This window comes from Narcine bancroftii, chromosome 9, assembly GCF_036971445.1.
Source record: "Narcine bancroftii isolate sNarBan1 chromosome 9, sNarBan1.hap1, whole genome shotgun sequence".
Taxonomy (NCBI): Eukaryota; Metazoa; Chordata; class Chondrichthyes; order Torpediniformes; family Narcinidae; genus Narcine; species Narcine bancroftii.
In genome coordinates, this window is record NC_091477.1 from 123,226,651 (window position 1) to 123,248,941 (window position 22,291).

A 22,291-nucleotide genomic window follows, 5' to 3' on the forward strand; every position below is an offset into this window, starting at 1 on the left:
AAGGCTGGAAAGGGGTACTGATGGTAGTGATCAGCCATGATCTGTAAAATGGCGGTGCTGGCTCGACGGGCCGAAGGGCCTACTCCAGCTCCTATTGTCTATTGACTTCGTATCATCCAGAAACTTAGCCACAAAGCCACTCATTCCATAATCCAAATCATTAATGTACAACATAAAAAGAAGCTGCCCCGACCACTGTGGACACCACTAGCAACTGGCAGCCGATCAGAATATGATCCCTGTATTCTGACTCTCTGCTTCCTGCCAATCCTCTCCCCACACTAGTACGTTTCCTGTTATACCGTGGACTCTTATCTTGTTAAGTAGCCTCACATGTGCCACCTTGTCAAAGGTCTTCTGAAAATCCAAATACACAACACCCACTGCATCTCCTTTATGGACTGCTTGTAAATTTTTAAATTTAATTTAAAACATTTTAAAAAAATTTAGACATACAGTGGAGTAACAGGCCATTTCAGCCCACGAGCCCAAGCTGACCAATTTATACCCAATTAACCTACATTTTCCTGGTACGTTTTGAACAGTGGGAGGAAACCGGAGTCCCCGGGGAAAACCCACACAGACACAGGGAGAACGTACAAACTCCTCACAGACAGTGTGGATTCAAATCGCAGTTCTGACCGCTGTTGCTATAAAGGCGTTGCACTAACCGCTACACCAACCGTGCTCCCCCCAATCAACTTACTCTGAGAATTCTAATAGGTTGTTGACCAAGATCTTCCCATAAAGAAACAATCCTGGATTTGGGCTCTCCTGTCATGCATCTCCATGTTCTCTGTAACCTCATCCTTTACAATCAACTCCAACATCATCCCAACCACTGACGCCAGGTTAACCGGTCTATAATTTCCTTTCTACTGCTTCCCTCCCTTCATGAATAGAGGTGTGACTTTTGTGATTTTCCAGTCCTGCGGGACCACACCAGAATCTATCGATTCCTGAAAGATCATTACCAAAACCTCCACAATCCCTACCACTACCTCTTTCAGAACCAGAGGGCATAGATTCTTCGTCATCTGGTATGCAGCTAGTGTCTTCCACAGTGAATAATCATGCAAAATACTCAATCCGTTCCTCCTCCGTCTCCTTGTCTCCGATTATTATTTCTCCAGTGTCATTTTCTAGTCGCCCTATATCTACTCTCACCTCCCTTTTACTCTTAATAAACTTGCAGAAGCTGTTGATATCCTCGTTGATATTATTTGCTAGCCTACTTTCATCTTTTCCCTCCTTAGGAGATTTTTAGTTTCCTTCTGCAAGTTTAAAAAATCCTTGATCGTCCCACTTATTTCTGCTTCCTTGTCTGCCCTCTCTTTTGCTTTCACGTTGGCTTTGACTTCCCTCATCAGCTACAGTTGTGACATTTTTCCATTCTAATATTTCCTCTGTTTTGGTCTATATTCATCCTGCTCCTTCCCCATTTCTTGCAGAAACTCCATCCGTTGCTGCTCTGCCGTCTTCCCTGCTAATGCCCCCTTTGGCCAGTTCCTCTCTCATGCTGTCATTCCCTTTACTCCACTGAAGAACCGACACATCTGACTTTAGTTTCTCCTTGTTAAATCTCGAATTCATCTCAGTCATATTGTGATCACTGCCCCCCTAATGGTTCCTTTACTCTCAGCTCTCTCATCACCTCGGGTTCATTATACAACACCCAGTCCAGTACAGCCGATCCCCTCATGGGCTCATCAACAAGTTGCTCTAAAAACCTTCACCTCAGCTTTGCACAAATTCTCTCTCTTGAGATCCAGTCCCAATCTGGTTTTCTCAATCGACTTGCATGTTAAAATCCCCCATAACTCCCATAACATTGCCCTTCTGACACACCTTTTCTATCTGCTATTGTAATTTGTTGTCTACATCCTACCTACTATTTAGAGGTCTGGATACAATAGCCAACAGGGTCTTTTTAACCTCGCCATTTTTTAACGCGACCCATAATGATTCCACCTCTTCTAATCCTATGTTACCTCTTTCTAATGATTTAACGTTGTTCCTTACCAACAGGACCACGCCACCCCTCTGCTTACCTGCCCATCCTTTTGATACACTGTGTATTCTTGGACATTCAGCTCCCAACAACATCCATCCTTCAGCTACAACTCTGTGATGGTCACAACATCATACCTGGCGATCTGTAGCTGTACTGCATGGTCACCCACTTTATTGCTTTGCTGTGTCCATTTAAGTATAAAACCTTTAGCCCTGCAATTATTACATTAGACTCTGTGTCCCTGCTGCATTGCAACTCATCCCACTGGCTGCAATGTTGTCCCATCTCCCTCTCCTTCCACACAAACTCCCTCCCCGCTGCCCTTACTCGTGCGCCAACCACCTCTTCATCTTGGATCCCACCTTCCTCTGCAAATCTAGTCTAATTCCCCTCCCCCAACCCCCTATCAGCATTAACAAACCTCCTTTCCAGGAAAATTGGTTCCCCTCAGTTCAGATGCAACTCGTCCCTCTTGTCCAGGCCACCTCTTCCTCAGAAAAGGTTCCAATGATTCAAGAACTTGAAACCCTGTCCCCTGCTCCATCTTCTCCACTGCATGTCTGTCTGCACCGTCTTCCTGTTTTGACCTTCCCCAGCTCATCACGCTAGAAGATATTGCAGTAAGCAATGTGAAGACTTTATCAGGCACTTCTAAAATGCATCAGACAAGGTACAACTCAAACTTTGCACTATATGGTAGACGTCAAAATACAAATTTTAATAAAAACAGAAAAGGCTAGAAATCCCTTGATGAGCAAGATTCTGTCCAGAACAAAACACATTTCAATCTCTGACCCTGAACCAGTCAATGAAAATGACCAAACAGGCTGAGGAAATCTGCTCGAAAAACAGGAAATACTCAGTCAGGCAGCCAGCAGCTGAAAGCGAAATCATTCATGCTTCAGGTCAGTTTCTGAATCATTTCCTTCATCTTGGATCCTTCTATAAATTACGGTAAATCTCTGGTTTCTACCACCTGATGGTTTTGGCATTTCACCCTTGGGTGATGTTTCACACCCTCCTTTAAACTCAGTGCCCATGTTCCCTGCCAAGGTATCAACTTCACTGGAACATTTAAAATAATGCTAAACATTTAAAAAGGGTGAATAAAATGTGTGGCTAGGATCATAAAAATAGCCCCCAATAGTCTGGAAAATCGGACTCAAATCCCGAGCGTGCCAGATGAGTGTGCACTTTGCCGTTTGACTCTTCATTTAAGAGAAATACTTCATCCAGCACCTCAGAATTTCACAAAGCCTAATTATAGTCTACTCTATTCCAATAAAACAACCACAGTCGACTCAATTCTTCCTCAAAGCGACAATTTTGTAGTTCTGTCAACATTCGTAAAAATCTCCCATACACTCCACATCTTAGAACACAAGAAATAGGAGAATGAACAAGCCTTTTATCCATTAATAGGGCCATGACTGATCTGGTGATAGACTCGGCTCCACCTACCTGCCTTTCCCCCATAACCCTTAATTCCTTTTGTTTGCAAAAATCTATCAGCAGTTTAAATACATTTTAGAATCAGAATTTATTGTCATGAACATGCATCACAAAATTCCTTGTTTTGTGACAGGTTTACAGATGCAAAAATTGCCATTGATTATATTTTAAAAATAAATTAGTGCAAAAGAGGAGAATAAAGGGAGGCCGCGTCTGTGGGTCATTGTCTGTTCAGAGGAGAAGAAGGTGGGTGCTCGTCTTCAGGCTCCTGGACCTCCTTCCTCATGGCAGCAGTGAGAAGAGGGCATGTCCTTGAGGAAAGAGGCTGCTTTCTTAAAAGACACCCCCTCTTGTAGATGTCCTCGATGGAGTGAAGACTGATGCCCATGATGGCACTGGCCAAGTTCACAATGCTCTGTAGTCTTTTCCTGTCCTGAGCATTGGCACCTCCGTACCAGACAGTGATGGAACCAGTCAGAATGGTACCTGTAGAAATTTGCAAGTCTTTGGTGACATACCAAATCTCCTCAAACTCCTCATGTAGTAGAGGCGCTGGTGAGCTTTCTTCGTGACTGCATCGACATAAAGGCCCCTGGATACATCTTTAGAGATGTTGACACCAAGGAATCTGAAGTTCGTTGCCCTTTCTAGTGTTGACCCCTCAATGAACCTGTTTTGCTTCAGTCTTTTGGAGTCATTGATGGTGCCTCAGGGACGAAGGGCCTGGTTCTCTCCTGTCAGCTCTATTACTCCAAATATCACTGAAGATGTTCCCCAGCATTTTTTTAGTCTATTTTTTGGCATGTTATTTATTTTTTTTCTTTCCCTAAATACAATTTCTGGCCTGCTGAGTAATTCCACGGTCTACTACTGTTCACCAATCTCACCCTTCAAGTTAATCTGTACAGTTCAACCATCTCTCTACCGCAGTATCGAGGAAACTTGAGACAATTAATCCATCTTGCAGCAGAAAAATGGTTGATGGAAGTGATAAAATGAGCACAGCACGAGCAGAATTGATCCTCAAACAGGTTAGTGAAGTATTCATTAGATCAGGGTGGTAATAGTGGGGCCCGGGATTTAGGAATAACAGGGCACATGGGCTTTCAGGAGTAACAGTGAGGTAATGGAGGAAAATCCATTCAGGAATTGCACCCAGATTACTGAGGGGTGCAGTGAGCAGGGGAGTGAGTGAAATCCTGAGGATGAGCAGTGGGACGGAAACTATGCTCCACAAGAACCTGCGTGATCAGGGCAAAGAAAGGAAAATGAAGGACATTTTCTGAAAGGGAAGAGGAACAGAATCCAAAAATTTCTGGATGCATCATCGAGCTATGTAATCTCAGACTGTGTGATATTAGGGTAGTGGTTGGCACAATGCCACTGACCGGGGTTCGAATCCAGTGCCTTCTGTAAGGAGTTTGTATGTTCTCCCCATGTCTGTGTGGGTTTCCCCAGAGGCTCCAGTTTCCTCCCACCATTCAAAACGTACCAGGGATGTAGGTTAATTGGGTGCAAATTGGGCAGCATGGACTCAAGGGCCGAAATAGCCTGTTACCATGCTGTATGCCTAAGTAAAATATAAACATTCCTAGCAGTTAATAAATTTAAATCCCATAATGAACAGAACCACAAATGGCATTGAGGAGGTGTACAGGAGGGAGGCAGATCAGCTCGTTGACTGGTGTAACAACAACCTTGCCTTCAACATTAGCAAAAACCAAGGAGATGATTGTGGACCAGGAGGGAGTCAGGGGAACAAGACCCAGCCCTCATCGAGGGCTCAGTAGTGTAGAGGGTCAAAAATTTCAAATTCCTGGGGGGTCAGTATCTTTGAGGATCTGTCTTGGAGCCTCCATGTTGATGCAATCACAAAGAAGGCTCGCCAGTGGCTATACTTTGTGAGGTGTCTAAGGAAATTCAGTCCATCACCAAAGACTCTTGTAAACCTCTACAGCTGTACTGTGGAGAGCATTCTGGCTGGTTGCATCACTGCCTGGTATGGAGGCGCCAACTCTCAGAACAAGAACAAACTCCAGAGGGTTGTTAGCTCAGCCTGCAACATCACAGGCTCCAGACTTCACTCCATCGAGGACATCCTCAAGAGGCAGTGTCTTAAAAAAAAAGCAGACACCCACCACCCAGGCCATGCCCTCTTCACTCTGCCACCATCGGGGAAAAAGGTACAGGAGCCTAAAGATGAGCCCTCAGCAGCACAAGGACAGCTTCTTCCCCGCTGCCATCAGATTCCTGAATAATCAATGAACCAAAGACATGGCCGTACTTTTCGTGCACTATTTTGTTTTCATAGTAATGTTGTAAGAAGGTTATAATATGCTTGTTCGCCCTCTGATGTTGTCTCAAATACCAATTTTCACGATTTGTTCATGATTTTTTCTAACTCATTCCCAGTTACATGGTATTACTTTCAATAAAGTGTGAATAAGTGGTTCTCTCAAATCTGCACCGATATTTAAATGCCTGCTGATGCAGACAGGCTGCTTCCGCTCTTGATATGATCCTGAATGTGGAAGTTGATGAAGTAACAGACTGATGATTGTGGTGAACAGTTTCTTTTTTCGACAGCAGGAAAGTGAATGGTAGTGTTGTCCATTGATTCTCTTCAAGCAATTGCTTTTTTTGATCTGCACTGATGGGCCTGGAGTTGGTGATGTAATGACACATGCATGATAGATTTCCATGGGACATAACCACCCAGAGAGCAGGCTCACTGCCACTGATGGCCCTGCACACCGATCGTCTTACACCCAGAAGGCCCATCACAGGATATAACCACCCAGAGAGAAGGCCTCACCGTCACAGATGGCCCTGCACACCGACAGTCTTACACCCAGACGGCCCATCACACCAACCGTCTTACACCCAGAAGGCCTATCATGGGACATAACCACCCAGTGAGCAGGCCTCACCGCCACAGATGGCCCTGCACACTGACCGTCTTACACCCAGACGGGATATCACGGGACATAACCACCCAGAGAGCAGCCCTCACCATCTCACCTACCCAGACATTCCCCCACACAGTTTTCCTGACCCACATGATCCTACAGCACAGAAACAGGCCCTTCGGCCCAACTAGTCTATGACAGACTATTTATTTCACCTAGTCCCATTGACCTGCATTGTGTTCATAGCCCTCTGAACTCTTCACATACATGTACACATCCAGTCTTCCATAGCTTGCTCCACACTCTCACCACCCTCTGAGTGAAGAAATTTCCCCAAACATTCCCTTTAAACCCTTCATTCTTAACCCACATCCTCTTGTTGTCTCACTCAACCTCGGTGGGAAAAGTCTGCTTGCATTTATTTTTGTATATATTTTTGTATATCACTATGAAATTTCCCCTCATTCTCCAACAGCCCAAAGAATAAAGTCCTAACCTATTCATCCTTTCCCTGTAACTCAGTTTTCAAGTGCTGGGAATTTTCTGTGCACTCTTTCAGTCTTATTGTTCAGTCGTCTCATGTCTGACCTTTCACATGAATTCCATTCCTTGATTACATTTACATACAAAAACTGCAGGCAATTCAACTCCACGCTTCTTTGGGGTTTGAATTCCAAAGATTTAAAATGGTGCATGGCACTATCCAAGGATTCATTACCTTCTGGGTGAAGATCTTTCTGCTTACTTCTGTGCTCATTGGCTGACCCCTAATCCCAAATCCGTAGCCAGGGGAAGCATCAACTCTGCACTGTCAGATCATTTGTTTATCCTTCCAGTGATTCTATAAGCACAAGTACTCACCCACATTGGCTCCAAGGGCTCCATATCTTGCATGCGCACCACATCCATGCTGATCTCGATCCTATTCCCTGGCACCCCCTGGTGTGGCTCATCGCTGAAGGACAGGTCAATCGGCTGAACATTTAAAACTGGTCTGCAAAATCCCAACAGATGACAGAATGGTTATTGAATCCAAAGCCAAGATTTTCCTTTTGCAAGTAAGATTATTTGTCACAAAATTTTTTGAACAGTGAGAGGGGTTTCTTCTGCGACCAGTCTAACAGGTTATGCAGCAGTGCGAAGAGTGAACAAAGACAGCAGTGTGAAGAGTGAAAGAAGAGTGTGGGATTACAATAAAAAGGAAGATAAACTAGCACCAACCAAGAGCAGCATGAGAGTACTATTGATGAGCCTGATAGAATTTAGAGAATTTATGCTCCTAATAGAAGTCCTGTAGAAACCCTTAGGATTTTCTTTCACATTGTCTGCTAAAGCAACCTCATGTCTTCTTTTATCCTTCCTGATTTCTTTCTCGTTTTTTCCCGAAAAATTTCAAGATCCTCATGTTGCTTATACCTGCTATACACCTCTCTCTTCTTAACCAGATCCTCAATAACCTGATAACTTTGCCTTCAATCTGACAGGAACATACAAACTCTGTGCTCTCAAAATTTCACCTTTGAAGGCCCTCCACTTACCTCGAACATCCTTCCCCAAAAACAACTTATCCCAATCCTTGCTTTCTAGATCCTTTCCTCATAATTGACCTTTCAACAATTTAAAATTTCAACTCGAGCACCAGACCTAGTCTTAAAGGATAGGAAGGGACAAAATTGGTCCTTGAAGATCAGTAGTCAGCTAGGTATGGAACCAGAAGAGATGGGAAAGATCTTAAATGGTTTTTTTGCATCTGAATTTATTGCACTCCGGAAACTGGCGCAGAGTCTGTGGAAGGGAGATAAACAGGCAATGAGGCCATGGATGTGATACAGATGAAAGAGGAGGAGATGCTGCCTGTTTGAATTCAAATAAGACTGGATAAATCCCTAGGGACTGACAAGTAATTCTCTTGGACCTTGTGGGAGGCTAGTAAGAAATTGCAGGGACCCTGGCGAATATATTTCAAATGTCCTTAGCAACAGGATACCAGAGGTTTGGAGGATAGCTCATATTGTCCCACATGTTTAAAAGATCAAAAAAAAACCCAGGAGGTTTTAGGCCAATGAACCGGTCATGATTAGTAGGCAAGTTATTGGAAGATGCTCCAAGAGATCAGATATACAAGTGTTTGGGTAGTCAGGGTCTGATTAGGGATAGTCAACATGACTTTGTGTGTGGTAGGTCACATTTAACAAATCAAATCAAGAGTTTTTCCAAGGCGGTTACCTGGAAAGCTGATGAAGGAAAGGCTGCGAATGTTGACCTTTTGAATTTTATTCCCTGGAGAGTAGAAGAATGAGGAGAGATTTGATAAGAGGATTTAAAATTATGAGGGGAATAGACAGAGTAAATGTAGATAGGCTTTACCACTGACAATCAGTGAGATACAAACCAGAGAACATAGCGTGAAAGGGGAAAAGTTTAGGGGGAACTTCATGCAGAGAGAGAGTGGTGGGGGTGTGGAATGAGCTGCCAGCTGAAGTGGTGAATACAGCCTCAATTTTAACATTCTAGAAGAATTTGGACAGGTACATAGATGGGAGAGGTATAGATAGCTATGGACTGGGTGCAGTTCAGTGGGACTAGTTAAAAAAATAGTTCAGCACAAACAAGATGGGCTGAAGGGGCCTGTTTCTGTGCTGCAGTGTTCTACGGTTGATGGAGAATCATGACAGAGACAGAAAATTAGCAGATGCCAGGCAGAGGGGCAAGAAAAACAAAGGGCCAGGTGGAGGAAGGTGAGTCATGCAGGGTGGAGTAATGATTGGAAGACAAAGTCTGAGAAGGTGGTAGGAAGAGACCACATGGAACTAAAGGTCAGGAGAGCAGGGGAGGGGAAGAATCTAAAGGGAGGTGGGGATGGATAAGAATGGGTGGGGGGGGGTGAAAGGAAAGGGGACAAAACTAAAGGGAAGGGCAGAAGAGATACAAAGGGGGAGAGAGAGAGAGAATGTTACCTGAAATTAGAAAGTTCTACATTCATACCATTAGATTGTAGACTGACTGGAGCACCTCTGCTGTCCATAATGGCCACCCTGAGCTGTTGGTTACTGCCATTTCAACCCTCCTCCCCATTTGCACAACAATTCACCTGTTCTGGGTCTTTTTCTACCAGAGTGAGCCCCTTATAAATTCAAGGAACAACACCTCATATCCAAACTGAACAGCCCCACCAAAACTTTTCCAGGTTCACTTTTGCCATGATGCGGTGAAGATTTGGCCACATTCCCAACAGCCAGGTGAAATCCTGCCACGGAATGTGACTGAAATCTATTCATCAATATATTGCAAGAAACACAGTGCAGCTGACGAAAGAATGAATGGATTCATTGCCCTCGCATACTCGAATAAAAGTTTGCTTCCAATGAGAAAAAGAATTTTGAAATCAGAGGATGTGAGCTCTCACTTAGTCCAACATGCAGTGAACAGCTGAAAGTCCAAAGATTGCTGGGATTGTGAATAAACAGCCAGAATGCAGTGGTTATGATCACAGGTTTCTGCTATGAGGCCGGCTCCATGCCTTGGCATTCCTAATTGAAGCCAACCTGCCACAAATCCAAGTGACAAATTCCAAGCCAGATCCCAAATCCATCACAAATTCAGAGAAAGGCCCACAGACAGCAATCTCTACATCATGGATTATAGCAGAAGCAATGCACAAACGGATCGATTCTGTCCCGTAAACAACAGACCACAAGTCGGAGACAAGTCTGGAAGGGAAAGTGCATGAAACAACAAAACATTTCAACGTTGGTAAAAGCAAGCACGGTGAGTGTAGTCGCTAGGCCCAGTGACAAATCCGCTGCTGTCTGCAAGGAATTTGGATGTTTGCTCTGTGACCTATGTGGGTTTTCTCCAGGTTCCTCCCATGTTCCAAAGACATGTGGGATTAGCAGGTTAATTGGGCAGGCTTGGGTTTCAAGGGACAGAGGGTCTGTATGGTTAAGATCAAATCAAATACTCCCAAGTAGGGCTTCAACATTTTTTAAAAAAATCCCAATTTACCTTTTCTGATAATTAGACACTTAACATAGATTTGTTATTTTAAAACAACTGTAATAAGCAGAGCTATAAAAATGTAGGACTCTAATTAAAGACCATTGCTTGGAATCTAACTAACTGATCTTAATACCAAAGTGGAGGAAACACCAGCAGAAGGGATGTTCTGGTGGGTAATGATCATTAATCAGTTACGTTTAGCAGATGTAGCAAAAGACAAATGATGAAGCAGGTGTAAGCATTTTCGTCTGGGGTAAAGCCAATTCTACTCAAGGTCAGAACAGCGGGTGGCATTCAATGTGGACATAGTTGACAAAATCCTCATTACATTCCAACAAAGAGAAAAAGTGGGCCTCCAAATCTACAGACAAAACTCCTCCACCCATTTCAAAGCTCCCAAATGCTTGGATGTTGGGGATTTTGAAGGTGTTAGTACCAAATATGCAATACTGAAGAAAGTGTCAAACGTGTAAGATTCAAAGAAGGAGAGCAATTAACATGCTTAAAAATACAGCAAGTAAGATCTAAAAATATCCCCGCTAATAAACCCAAGGCAAGACGGAGTAGGACCAACTAGAGAAAAAAAAGAGTAATGTATTAGGAGCTGATAACCCTTTGCAATTGTCTAGAAAGAGCAGGCAATACAGGCACAGCCTGGGGAGGGGGCTGCCACAAAATAGCAAGTGGGGAAACCATGAGGAGTTTTAGTAAATCAGCAGAGCTGGCTCTGAACAGAAGAAAGGGGAATGAAGTATGATCATTTTCCAAATAAACACAAGCCACTTACTGAGGCAGTCTGGTTCAAGGTTACCAGGACTGGAGGTTTGGAATTACAAGGAGAGGCTGATACTCTGAAGTGGGCAAGGATGGGGCACAGGGAGGGGGAATCTTATCAAGGTTTATAAAATCATCAGGGGAATACACAAGGTACATAGCCATAAATTATGCCTCATGGTAGGGGAATCTAAACCACAGATTTAAGGTGGGGGGAGAATGATTTAAAAGAGACCCGAGAGGCATCTTCTTCACATAGAGGGGCATGGGTACATGGAATGAGCTGCCAAAGAACATGGTTGAGGCTGGAATAATTCTATCATAAAACACTGCACCACTGTGCAGGCCCTTTAGCCCCCAATGTTGTGATGACCCATATATTCCTTAAAAAAAATTAAACCCTCCCAATCTCTACCATCCATATGCCTGTCTAAGAGTCTCTTAAATGACCCTAATGTTTCAGCCACCACCACCACCAATGGCAATGCATTCCAGGCACAGACAACTCTGTTAAAAAAAACTTACTCCTGACATCTCCCCTGAACTTCCCTCCTTTCACTTTGTACACACGTCCTCTGGTGCTTGTTGAACCTGTCCCGGGAAACAGGTGCTGGCTGTCCACTCTATTTATACCTCTCAATCTTGTAAACCTCTTCTACACCCTCTCCATAGCTTCCACATCCTTCTTATAATGAGGTGACCAGAACTGAACACAATATTCTAGATGTGTGACAGAAATTTGTAGTATTGTAACATGACCTCTTTACTCTTGAACTCAATCCCCCTATTAATGAAGCCCAGCATCCCACAGGCCTTCTTAACTCTCCTATCAACCTGTGTGGCGACCTTGAGGGATGTATGGATTTGAACCTCAAGGTTCCTCTGTTCATCCACACTCTCAAGTAACCAACTATTGACCCTGTACTCAGCTTTCTTGTTTGTCCTTCCAAAATGCATCATCTCACACTTAACCGGATTGAACTCGATCTACCATTTTTCTGCCCCACTCTGCATCCTGTCTATATCCTTTTGTAGCTTACGACAATCTTCAGCTCCATCAACAACTGCTCTGTATCATCTGCAAACTTAATGACCCATCCAGGTCATTTATAAAAATCACAAAGAGCAGGGGTCCCAGAACAGATCCCTGCGGCCCCTCCACTAGTCACCGACCTCCAGGCAGAACACTTTCCTTCAACCACTACTCTCTGCTTTCTACATGCAAGCCAAATTTTAAAAAATCCTCATAGTCAAAGTTCTATGGATCCCAAACCTCATGACTTTCTGAACAAGTCTCTCATGGAGGACCTTGGCAAATGCTTATTAAAATCCATGTAGACCACAACTACCACCCTACCTCCATCAATTTCCTTTGTTACCTCCTCAAATAAACTCAATTAGACTTGTGAGGCACAATGTTCCCTTCATAAATACATTTCCAACCTATTTACCTGTCCCTGTAACATTTAAAAGACATTTATCAGGGTCATGGATAGGAAAAGAACATGGGTGAATGCAGGACTATTGTATATACCAGCGTACAAGATGATTCTTGAATAAGATGCCCCCCCCAGAATTTCCACTTACAGAGTTGGTTTTGAGCTTCACTTGCTGTATTAGACTACCCCCAAGTCTGGCACTTACTGCTGACCACTGGAGTGATGGTGTCACAATATTTTAAAAGTTAATGATCCAGTAAAGGTTTACATTTTATTAGCACATTTTAAAATAAATAATTGTCGGATCTTTTAACAGGATGTGCAGAGCTGATGGCCATCAGATCAGGCGGATGGACCCCATGGGGGGGGGGGTGGGGTGGGTGGGTGCGGTGGGTGGGTGCGCTGACCTTTCACTGTATTCTTGACACATTAAACAACCCCTGGCTATGGGGTCATATTTTACCATTCAAGAACAGTCTTAAACACTGGCATATATAGTGGCTTGTTGACATGAATAAGTTAGGCCAAAGTGAGTGAGGCATCCTGTTAGGCCCAAACTGGGAAAGCTGCCAAACACCACAATTCTGAGAAGTCTTGAGTAGGAAGTGTGCAGGTAATACACACAAGGGTTAGAACCACAGAACATCTCAGCACAGAAACAGGCCCTTTGGCCCATCTAGTCTACACCAAACTATTATTCTGCCTAGTCCTTTAGCCTTCCATACCCCTCCCATTCATGTACCTATTGAAATTTTTCTTATATGTTAAAATTATTTTTATTGATTTTAATAAACTTATACAAACAAGACAGGGACAATTCAATAAGATGATATGGACAATTACATAAACTACGCAGGCATTCCATACACCACAAACATACAGAAAGTGCAAATAATTCAGACTATACCTTTTGTATAAAAAACTAATAATGCAAAAAAAGGGAAGAAGAAAATAGTAAAGGAGAAAAACTTAAACCCTGTTTCTAACCATTTCACGATTGGCATTAAAAGAAAAACAAAGGTTAAAAAAATTAATATGAAGAATGTGGAAAAGATATATTGGACAATTTAATGACGTTGGAGTAAAATTATAAAGCAAGTCAGTGAATTGTAAATGACACCCATAACATCTGGAATCTTGTATCTGAATTATTAATTGAATAATGAATCTTTTCCTTGTTCCAACAAGATATGGTGCCCCCCAGCCACTGATCATGAGTAGAAGGGCAGCAGCATCCTTCTACTAAAGTAAAATCGCACGACTCACCCTTGTGTTTCTTTTAAACTTTTCCACTTTCACCCTTAGCCCATGTCCTCTGGTTTGTATCTCACTGACCCTCAGTGGAAAAAGCCAACCTGCATTACTCTGTCTGTCCCCCTCATAATTTTAAATACCTCTATCAAATCTCCCCTCATTTTTCTACTCTCTAGGGAATAAAGTCCTAACCTGTTGAACCTTTCCCTGTAACTCAGTTCCTGAAGTCTGGGTAACATCCTAGTAAATCTTCTCTGCCCTCTTTCAATCTTATTGATACCTTTCCTATAGTTAGGAGACTAAAATTCCACACAATCCTCCAAATTAGGCTTCACCAATGTCTGTACAACTTCACTGTAACATCCCATCTCCTATTCTCAATATTTTCCTTTACAAATGCTAATGTGCCAGTACAATCCCATTTCTTTACAATCTCATCAACCTGTGACACCACTTTCAGGTCCTTAGGTGCTGATATTCCTAGATCCCTCTGTTCTGCCGCACTTCTCAGTGCCCGACCATTTACTGCGCAGGTCCTCCACCCCATACTTCCCAGTAATAAATTACATCTATTATTTTGCAGCCCATTTTTCCGAATGGTCAGGATGCCACTGCAAAATTTGAAAGCCTTCCTCACTGTCAATTATACTCCCCAAAAAAATCTTTTGTCATCTGCAATCTTGCTGAGCATATTTACCTCATTATCAACCAGATCATTGATAGATTGTAGAAAATAGTAATGGACTAATCACATGAAATCGACAGTTCAAAATGAAATTCAAACCAGGGAAGTGTAAATATCAGGGATGGTGCTGGAGGCTGGCAAAGTAGGGACATTTAAAAATCTCCAAGACAGGCACATGGATGGAAGAAAAGTAGAGGGATATGGGTGTGAGATAGGAAAAAATTAAATTGTTGTAACGTTCTGTATTCTTGGGATAAAATGACCTCAGAACACAAGAACGAGGAGCCAGAGATGGCCACTTGGCCCTGGGTTCCTCAGGCCTGGGACCCCCTTCAATAAGATCATGTCTGATCTGATACTGATGAGCTCATTTGTTTGATGTCCACGACCGAGTTCCCTGCCTTGTAAAAATCTGTCTTGATCATGGATGTACTCAAAGACTCAGCATTTAAAACTCCCTGAGATACAGACTTCTGAAAATTCACAGCCACTGAGAAGAAATTCTTCCTCATTAAATGGTCTACTCTTACCCGAGAGCATGTTCCTGGTTCCCTAGTTCTGGGCACCTTATAGTGTTTAGAGATACAAGAGAAACAGATGCTTGAATTTGGAGCAAGAAACAAAGCAGCTGGATGAACTCTCTTGGTCAAGCCAACATCTGCAGAGGCAAATGGAATCTCAATGTTTTCCATTAAGCTTCTGCATCTGGATGAAAATGCAGTATGAAGGAGAGAGAGAGGGGTAAGGTAGGGATGCAGGCAATAGCTGAAACCAAGTGAGGACAAAGATCAAAACCAATTGGGGGTAGAGGGAGTGATAGTCAGGAGACAGTGGCAGGTGGGCAAGAGGTAGGGACAGACAAGGAGAGAGCAAAAAGACAAATAGAAGCAGATAGGGGAGGGAAGGGAAACAGCAGAGATAGAAGCAGTGGGTGACAGAATTTTAGAAATAAGGAAGATGAAAAGCAGAACCAGATAAATGAGAGAAGATGGGCAGCTGGAAATTTTGGGAGAGAGGGGTAGCAGAACAGGGAGAGGAAGGCAGGCATTTTATTGGGACAGAGTGGAAGGGAGGTGGCCAGTACAGGGCAGTGAGATAGAGGATGCAGGCGTTTTATCGGGACAGAGTGGAGGGGAGATGGCGACAGGCATGTGGCTTGTTTGAAATTGAAAATGCAACGCAGTGCCCAGGTGGAATACACAGTACTGTTTTAGATTGTGCTTGGCCTCGCTTCAGTAGTAGAGAAGGTGGAGGACTGGCTGATCAGCATGGGAAAGAGGAGCTAAAACGGCACGTATCCATGAGGGCAAGACCTGCACTGTGGACAAAGATTAGGCGCTCTGCCTGAGTGTGCATGTGTACGTGCGAGGCCTGGCTAATGTAGAGGAAGACAGAGTGGGCAAGGTTAGAGAATGTGCCTGTGAACCTGACCGAGCTGGAATCGATGTTTAAGACCCCACCTCCCCCCACCCCCCCACAACATGGCTCCATCAGCTCATTATCTTGCTCTTCACCTGGTTGCACCCATCGCCTGCCCTCCTCCATCTCACCGCCCTGTACTGACCACCTTCCCTCCACTCTGACCTGATAAAACACCTGCCATCCTCCATCTCACTGCCCTGTACTGGCCACCTCCCCTCCTCTCTGTCCCGATAAAACACCTGCCATCCTGCATCTCACCGTCCTGTACTGGCCACCTCCCCTCCACTCTCAGTCCTGATAAAACGCCTGCCATCCTCCATCCCACTGCCCTTTTCTGGTCACCTCCCCTCCACAGGGCGATCCAAACTATTGCAGAGGATAGAGGTCCTCAACAAAATGATCTCCCAATCTGCGTCCAGTCTTTATGATATATAGAGGAGACCACAGTGGGAGCACCAGATGCAGTCGACGACCCCTGCAGATTCACAAATGAAATGTTGCTTCACATGGAAGGGCCGAATGGTGGTGAGGGAGGAAGTGTGGGCACAAGTGGAGCACCAGGCAAATGTCAAGGGAAGGGAGGAGTGGATGGGGGAGGCTCAGAGGGAATTGACTTAGAGGGAATGGACTCTGCCAATTTTTGTAAGGAAATTGGAATATTGAATTTTGGCACAACCTGCTCAATCATTCCTCATGGGTAAACCTCACCATAGGAATCAACCTAGTCAGATCCAGATCAGATTTCCGGTTTCAATTTATTGTCAGAGGATATACTCGACATCACATACAACACTAAGATTCTTTTCCTGTGGGTGAGGCAGAATTACCACTAATTGGTAGTGCAAAAAAAACTGTATACATGTAAACAAATAAAGAACTGAAAACAGAAAACAAATGTAAACAAACTGATTGTGCAAATTTAAAAAATCAAAATGCACATTAAGGGTCCGTAAATGAGTCCCTGATTGCATTTGTTGTTGAGGAGTCTGATGGTGGAGGGGGAGCAGCTGTTCCTGAACCTGAGGGTGCGAGTCTTGTGGCACCGAAACCTCTTTCCTGATGGCAGCAGCGAGAACAGAGCGAGTGCTGGGTGGTGGAACCTCGTGTAGCTATTTTTAAATTGTAAAGAAATGTATTCAAAGTCATTCAGAAGCAGCTTCAATGTTGCATTGAAGAACAACACTGCATAAATTATCCTCATTAATTGTTATGCTTACATGTCAACTTTGCTTTTCACGCTAGACTCTATCTACATCCCAAGTGCAGCAGCGTTCTGTATTTTCTCTGCTCTTCTATTCTCAAAGTGGAGAACCTCATATCATAAACCATATGCCTAATTTTTGGACATATTAACCTGGTGTCCATGCAGATTTCTCCACTTGTCTTTGCTTTGTTGGCAAATTTGCCAACAGTACCCGCCATTAGGTTGTCAATATGCGGACAGCAGGATCACCCTCCCCCTTGTGTTCACATGTTTCCCCTCTCTGGGGTTCTGTGTCACTCTGAACTGCCACTTTGTGCTGGCCCATGTTTTCATAACACTGTGTCTGTTTCTAGCCTCTGTTGGCCTCGTATCTTCTCTGGTTGGTTTCTGTACCATTCTTTTAAAAATTTTGACAATTTGTATGGTGTTAGGGTTAGAGTTAGGGTTTTTGGGGTCTGTGTTAGGGTGTCCCTGTAATTTGTCTTAAGTGTGCTGACCCATGGAGTCTGTTGTGGGGATTGCAGTTGTTGTGGGGCTTCTATTTGGGTTGTCTTTGAAAAGGGTTGAGTCTGGATAAGGGTTAGGGTGTTAATATGTGGACAGCGGGATCATCATCCCCCTTGTGTTCACTTGTTTCCCCTCTCTGAGGTTCTGTGTCACTCTGTACTGCCACATTAGGGTTAGGATCAGGGTTAAGGTTGGGGTTAGGGTTAGAGTTAGGTTCTAAGCTTGGGTCTATGTTAGTGTCCCTGTAATTTGTCGTAAGTGGGCTGGCCCAGGGAGTCAGTTGTGGGAATTAGTGTTGTTGTGGGGCTTCTATTTGTGTTGTCTTTGAGTGGGGTTGAGTCTGGGTAAGGCGTCTTTATTCTCTCTGGTTGTGACCTGACTTAGAGCATCTACATCAGGCAGTGCCTGTTGGAGTTTGCTGTCAGGCCTAGTAGGCCCTTGTAGGATTGATTTTGGTTTGTTGGGTGTTTAGGATAAGGTGAAGTCTGGGTAAGGTTGCCTCTGTGATTCCTGATTGTGTCCTAGCATGAGGGGGTCTGTCCTAAATAGTGCCTGGCAGAGTTGGCTGAATGGACTTAGGGCCCATGTGGGGTTAATTTATGGTTAATTTGGTGGATATCATTAGGTTAAATCTGGGTAAAAATACCCCTATGATCCGTGATTGTGTCCTAGACTGGGGAGTCTGCCTTAAGCAGTGTCTGGTGTAGCTTTCTGTAAGGCTTTTCTGTCACTGTTAGATTAATGTTTGGTTATTTGGGGGTTCTTTAGGTTAAGATAAGTCTGGGTAAGGGTGCCATTATGCTCTATGGTTGTGTCCTGGCCTAGGGAGCCTGCCTTCAGCAGTTCCTGGTGGTGTTTCTCTGCTCTTCTATTCTCAAAGAGGAGATCCTCATATCATAAACCATATGCCTAATTTTTGGACATATTAACCTGGCGTCCTTGCAGATTTCTCCACCTGTCTTTGCCTTGTTGGCAAATTTGCCAACAGTACCTGCCATTAGAGTTAGGGTTACACTGTACTTCCTGAAAGGACAGAAGCAGGCAAGGTTACCTTCCACAGGAGCTCTAATGAGAGTGTCCTGGCTGACTGCTTCACTGACTGTAGTTGCCGGAGAGAAATGGATTGGAGGTTAATGCACAGAACCACAAGAGGAGCAGAGAGGATCACTGGAGTCTCCCCCCTCCCCCACCATTGGGGGGAGGATCACTGGAGTCTCCCCCCCACCATTTTTGAAGAGGATGTGCAAAATCATTAAGGACCCCTTCCACCCTGCATCTTTCAGCTGTTCCTGTTGGAGAAAAGATACAGGAGGATCTGAGCCAGCACCACCAGGCTGAGGAACAGCTTCTTCTCATGAGCAGTGAGAATTCTGAACAAACAAAGGAACTGCTCACACTCACCCTCCAAGACTCATTTGTACCAAACAATATTTATTTATGTGTACATCCTGCAGATGTGTTGTTTGCGCATGTGCATTTTGTACTGAGAACTGGAGAACGCTGTTTTGTTAGGTTGCCCTTGTACAATCAGACGACAATAAACTTGATATTATTTTACCCAAATTATTAATAAACATCATCAATAGTTGTGGCCCCTCAGTAGACCTGCTTGGTGACCAAAATCTGATTTTTTTCCCTCCGCACTTCTATTTCTTCTCTTGACTGAACGCAACTTGCCACTTTCTGGCCATTCCTGTTACCTTCCCAACCGGTTGCCCTGTTGATCATTGCAATCTCAGGTAACACACAGAGCTAAACGTATGGAAAAATGTCATATCATGGCCATCTTCAGCAAGAATTTCTCCTGTGTTTAACAGAAACATGCAACACCCCATCCTTTAAGTCATCCAGATAATATTGCAATCACTCACTGTGCTAATTCAAAGAGTTGTTTGAACCAGTCCTGGTTAAGCAGGTCACCGGCCTGTGAACACTGTGACATGGTGGAATGACAACAGTTCTCCAGCCAGGAGAAGGGAGCTGTTGAATCTGCCAATCTGCAGAGAGAACAACAAATAAATCACCAAATACATAATCATTTCTTGCAGAATTTAACAGTTACTATTTTTAAAAGAACTGGTCCTAAAACAAAATAGATTCTCTGCTTTTGGCCCATGAGGAGGAGAATGGGAAAAATCCTCCCCACTTGTGAAGTTGTTATCTTTACACTTGTCACTAGATGACCAGCGCTCGGTTCACAGTCACTGCCCACTAACAAATGGTTAATAAAACGGAAAGAACCAAATTGTAACTACAAAATCCCAACAAAGCCTTGCTAATAGAGCCAGGTCAGGGGACCCACTCAGACCAAAGCTACATGGTTCCAGGCAAGAAAATCTTCAACAGCATTGTGCTGGTCAGAGATACCATTGTCTACATGCAGGATGGTGGGGCGGAGGCGGTGGTGGGGGGGGGGGGGGGGTGGAGAAGGCTTTCAACCAGATATCACACACATTCATGATGGACTCCAAAATGGGCTCTGGGTAGAGAATCTGAAATTGGATTAAACGGTTCTACAAGGACACCTATAGCACAGTCCAAATCAATGGACAGGAAAAAGTTAGCTTCCCTATCAAGTCTGGAGTCAGACAGGGCTGCCTGTCATCTCCAGTCTCATTTGTGTGCTGTGCAGAGCCCTTTGCTGAATCCATCAGGAGGGACGACAGCACTTGGGTCAAGGCCTCCCTGTCCATGGATGACATTGCCATCTTCTGTTCAGATACACGATTGATCTGCAGACTGATAGGCATCTGCGACCATTTTGAGTCTGCATCAGAGGGCAGAGTAAACCAGAAGAGTGAGACAATGCTCTTCGGTAACTGATCTGACTGGTCCACCATCCCTTTAACAGTCAGATCCGACGTCCTGAAGGTTTAGGGGATCTGGTTTGGAGCGGCAAGGCATGCAACAAAAATTGGAGATTTTGGGGCTGTGGGTGAAGTGCTTGCTCTCAATTACAGGGAGGAAACTGGTCATCAGGTGTGAGATGCTCTTGGTACTGCTGCATGAGACAACTGCGGAGCATTGTAGACAGTTGCCCACCTCTTTGCTGAATGCAGATTCCCTGGGTGTGTGGAGAAAGATGCAGGAGTCCTTGTCATGGTTCATCCCCAGCAGCAGCGTGACAGAGGACTCTCTGATCTACGGCTGTTCCTGGGGATGCACAGAGTTAGACATCCGGTTGATCTTCTGGCACATGGGAAGCCGGTGAGGGAACGCTGCTAACTGGCACATTCCGGCCTGCAGGAGTACGTGCTGAGGGATGCAACTGTGGCTTGGAGCAGCCAACATGAGTGCGCTGAGGGGAAGGACCACAGTCTAGAGCCTACCATTATTGTGCGTTGAGGAGAAGCCCCTCAAACAAGCAAGAGGTGGGGGGGGGGGAGGGGGGAGAGACAAGATAAGATGCCACAGAGGTGGTAATAATGCAAATAGAAATCAATGATGTTCAGATATGAAACTAGGGTGGGAAGAGACGGAGCAGCGTTCCTTTTGTCGATGATTTATTCTGAATAAAGTGTATTTCTGGTTCAAGAACCAGACAGTTCCTTCTTTTTCTCCTTTATTTTGGTTTCTTCCTTTGCTCCCTTTGTTTATTTTAAGTATTAAACTGTTTATTTTAAGTATTAAACTATGCAACGCCAAGGATCAAATTAAATCCCAGCGAAAACAAAATCAACCAATATAGCATTTTCATTGACCCAACTTCCACAAAGGGCTCTTGCACTCCAAAATGGAACGCCACAATTAGCTTCTAATTATTCACCATTTCAAACTGTTCACTATTGGCTATTTGGACCAATGTAACAGGATCTTGTTAAAGGAGAGTTTAGGGGAGAAGACAGACGTCGTTTTTTTTATTATAGTGAGTGGTGTGTGCCTGGAATGGTGGAGGAGTTTGGTATACCAGGGGGATTTAAAAGATTCGGGTAGACACTTGGATGTAAGAGAAAGAAGATTATGGCAGTGAGGTTGGAAATGGTTAGACTGATGAGTGAGTAGAACAGACGGGCAATGTTATGGAAGGGATTGAGACTCTCAGATGGTCTGTTGTTTCCCAGGTGCCAGGGTCTGTTGTTTCCAAAGTCCATCGAATTCTTGAGAGGGAGGGTGAGCTGCCGGATGTCGTGGTACACGTTGGTACCAATGACATAGATAGGAAATGTGATGAGGTCCTGAAAGGTGAATATTGAGAATTAGTAAGGAAACAGGACTTCAAGGGTGGTTATTTTGGGATTGCTGCCTGTGCCACATGCTAGTGAGGGCAAGAATAGGAAGTGATGGAAGATAAATTCATGACTGAGGAGTTTGTGTAGGAGCCAAGGATTCAGGTTTGTGGATCATGGGCATCTCCTCTGGGGAATGTCTGAGCTCTACAAAAAAAGACAGGTGGACCTGAAATGGAGTGGGACCAATATCCTTGAGGGCAGGTTTGATAGAGCTGTTAGGAAGGGTGTAAACTAGCTGAGCTTGGAGATGAGAACCAGAGTTTTCGGTCTGATGATGGAGCAGTTGGTGAAATGGCAGAGTCTATGTGCAGTGAGACTGTGAGGAAGGACGGGGAGTGGGAAGTTGGATGGATTGAAATGTGGATACTTTAATGCAAGGAGTATTATGAATAGAGCAGATGAA

The 22,291-nt window shown here is 44.1% G+C and overlaps 1 protein-coding gene across 16 annotated transcripts in view; it reads right to left on the reverse strand.

The window, feature by feature from the left end:
- The window catches only part of tp63 (tumor protein p63), a 314,779-nt gene that overhangs the window by 136,868 nt on the left and 155,620 nt on the right, over positions 1 to 22,291 (reverse strand). For all 16 annotated transcript variants that reach the window (XM_069897649.1, XM_069897653.1, XM_069897651.1 and 13 more), the window contains 2 exons: positions 19,531 to 19,656; positions 7,237 to 7,369 (listed from right to left, as the gene is read on the reverse strand). In XM_069897649.1, coding sequence (XP_069753750.1) covers positions 7,237 to 7,369; positions 19,531 to 19,656 — 259 coding nt within the window. The remainder of the gene's footprint in view (positions 1 to 7,236; positions 7,370 to 19,530; positions 19,657 to 22,291) is intronic.